The following is a 2,202-nucleotide window of genomic DNA, read 5'->3' as shown; positions in this document are numbered from 1 at the left end:
ATTCCTGCTTTGTGGTGATGTTGAAAGCAGCAGGTATAGTCTTGTGAATCCTGAGATTAGAGGATTTTAATCCTTTAGTTAGGAGATTCTCTTTTAATACCGTTGTCTGGGGATCTCTCATGAAGAAAGCTGTCCCTGTGTACTGTCGCTTAAACCTTTTCCTGTAGTAGTCCGTGAGTCTGAGCACCTTGTGGGCTGAGTGGTGTGCCAAAGCATGCAGGGCTTAACGACTATTTATGGATCAGATGGGGAGCACTGCCAGAGAGTAACTGTTCTGATTCTCCCCTGCTCATTTGGGTATCATAAAACACAGAATACAATAACATGTTTTTGAGCAAAATAGTGACTCAAGATGATTATCATGAGACACGAGCGTTTCAAAATTTTTTGTACTTGTTGGCATAAAAATGCAAGACAATCTTGCTTTTCTTTTAGATCAAATATTAAATGACCATGGAGCTGTTCCTGGTTCACTACTGTACCATAAAGTGTCTCAAACGCTGATAGCTTGTTGCAAGGTAGGTTTTTCCCGTTTGTTTTATACTCACTGCCCTAAAGATGAGGCATTTGGTATTTGTGTGTTACATAACTTTTGTCTTAATTGTCCATTGTTGTTCACTGAACTAGTTTAAATTAGCATCAGTCTTTTTATTTGATACCTTGAAGAACTTTTAATTTTCACTAACAGGCTTTTCACTTAATTACAAGTCAAATTCTCACTTGCAAACACGATGACATTAAATAAAATGTGTCTTGTAAGCCAACCTACTGAGAGCTAAAGATCATAATTCTAAAACATGGCAGAAGCTTACTGCCGTATTTTTGCTTTTATTTTTAGGATGGCTGGGTTGGAATCAAAACAGTCATATTAAAAAAGAAGCTTACAGCAGCTGACTTCTACAACGGATATATGCACTCTTGGTTCCAGCAGGACTCAAGAACAGTTCATCAGGAATGCAGATTTCAAACACTCAAACTTAGCATGGCAAAAAAGACTCAAAGAGAGGGAAATATTGGCACAGGATAGAAAACAATAGATGTATTTTAAAATGTGGAAGAAGATGTCTGTAAGTTAATAGTAATGCAAAGTATTTCAATACACACTTACAATATTCAACTTAGTTAAGGGGTTTCCTCCGAGAGTGTTTGATCATACTGTCATCTGCGTGTTTTCATCATGGGTTCCTGGTGATTCTCATTTCTCTTTCCCCCATCAAGGAAGAGAATCTCTGTGAATGCTGAAGATAGTGAATAAATCCTTGTTTCCACTGTTGAGTAATAAATGTATTTTTTATACAATGTTTTCAATTTATTTTTTAGAATTTGCAGTATAATTTTCTTCAAACAGAAGTTGTGCGCAGTTACTTTAATCTGGGAATACTAAAATTCTGTGCTTCTCTACTTCAGAGTTTAGTGCTCACTGAGACTCTTGGATTGTCTAGTTTGATTTTCTTGCGGACCCTTAAACTACCTTCACATCCCCACGTTGAGATGTGGGGATCTTAAGCCTTAGCTGGGAACGTCTAGAGAATCTTTTCCTGTCTGTGATAGTTTTCTTAGAGTCAGCTACACTTAACACAGAATGTCCCTTATTTCTCACTGGAACTTGATGCCACATCTTTATATAATACCATACGTGGAGCTGTGTGCAACTGGTCCTATGCCTTTCTCAAGGTGGTTTGCTGGGTGAGGTTTTCTGAGCAGTCTGATGTTCCATCTGATCAACCTGTGCAATCGTTGCCAGCTGCTTCATTACCTGTGTCGTCCTGCTTATTCTCTTTGTGTAGTCTCAGTCTACAGGTGTCTACTACAGTGTGCTGGAATTCAGTTTCAATAAATCTTTGATTTAGAAAGGGAATAAACAGAATATTCCTAATCTAATCTGAGATTTCATTCAGTTCTCTGGACCATCATGTTGTTTATTTGGGCCTGTTGACTTTGAAAATGCTATGAATAGTAGGTACTGTTTAATGTCATCATAAATGCCAGCTGATTGCTTTTAGTCACCTGCATGTGATGTGAGCACATAATTTTATTTCCTTTTAAATTCAGAAAAGAAAAAAATTACTGTGTATATTTGCTTTTCGAGTGACTTCTTTTAATCTCATTGATTCTGTTTCTAACCTAGAAACTGGATATTCACCTTGTTCAGTAGATATTTTTTCTTTGATATCTTTAGCTTTTCTGATCAATTTTTTACCT

General features: G+C 36.9%; 1 protein-coding gene across 1 annotated transcript in view; it reads left to right on the top strand.

Annotated features, from left to right (window-relative positions):
• The window catches only part of MTFMT (mitochondrial methionyl-tRNA formyltransferase), a gene marked incomplete at its 5' end in the record, with an annotated part of 5,443 nt that extends 4,151 nt beyond the window's left edge, over positions 1 to 1,292 (top strand). The window contains 2 exons of the mRNA XM_010282554.1: positions 436 to 518; positions 839 to 1,292. Of these exons, the coding sequence (XP_010280856.1) occupies positions 436 to 518; positions 839 to 1,027 (272 nt within the window). The remainder of the gene's footprint in view (positions 1 to 435; positions 519 to 838) is intronic.
• Between the last annotated feature and the right edge of the window lie 910 nt (positions 1,293 to 2,202).

The sequence above is a fragment of the Phaethon lepturus genome, unplaced genomic scaffold, assembly GCF_000687285.1.
Source record: "Phaethon lepturus isolate BGI_N335 unplaced genomic scaffold, ASM68728v1 scaffold38272, whole genome shotgun sequence".
Lineage (NCBI taxonomy): Eukaryota > Metazoa > Chordata > Aves > Phaethontiformes > Phaethontidae > Phaethon > Phaethon lepturus.
This window is presented reverse-complemented; position numbering and strand designations above follow the sequence as displayed.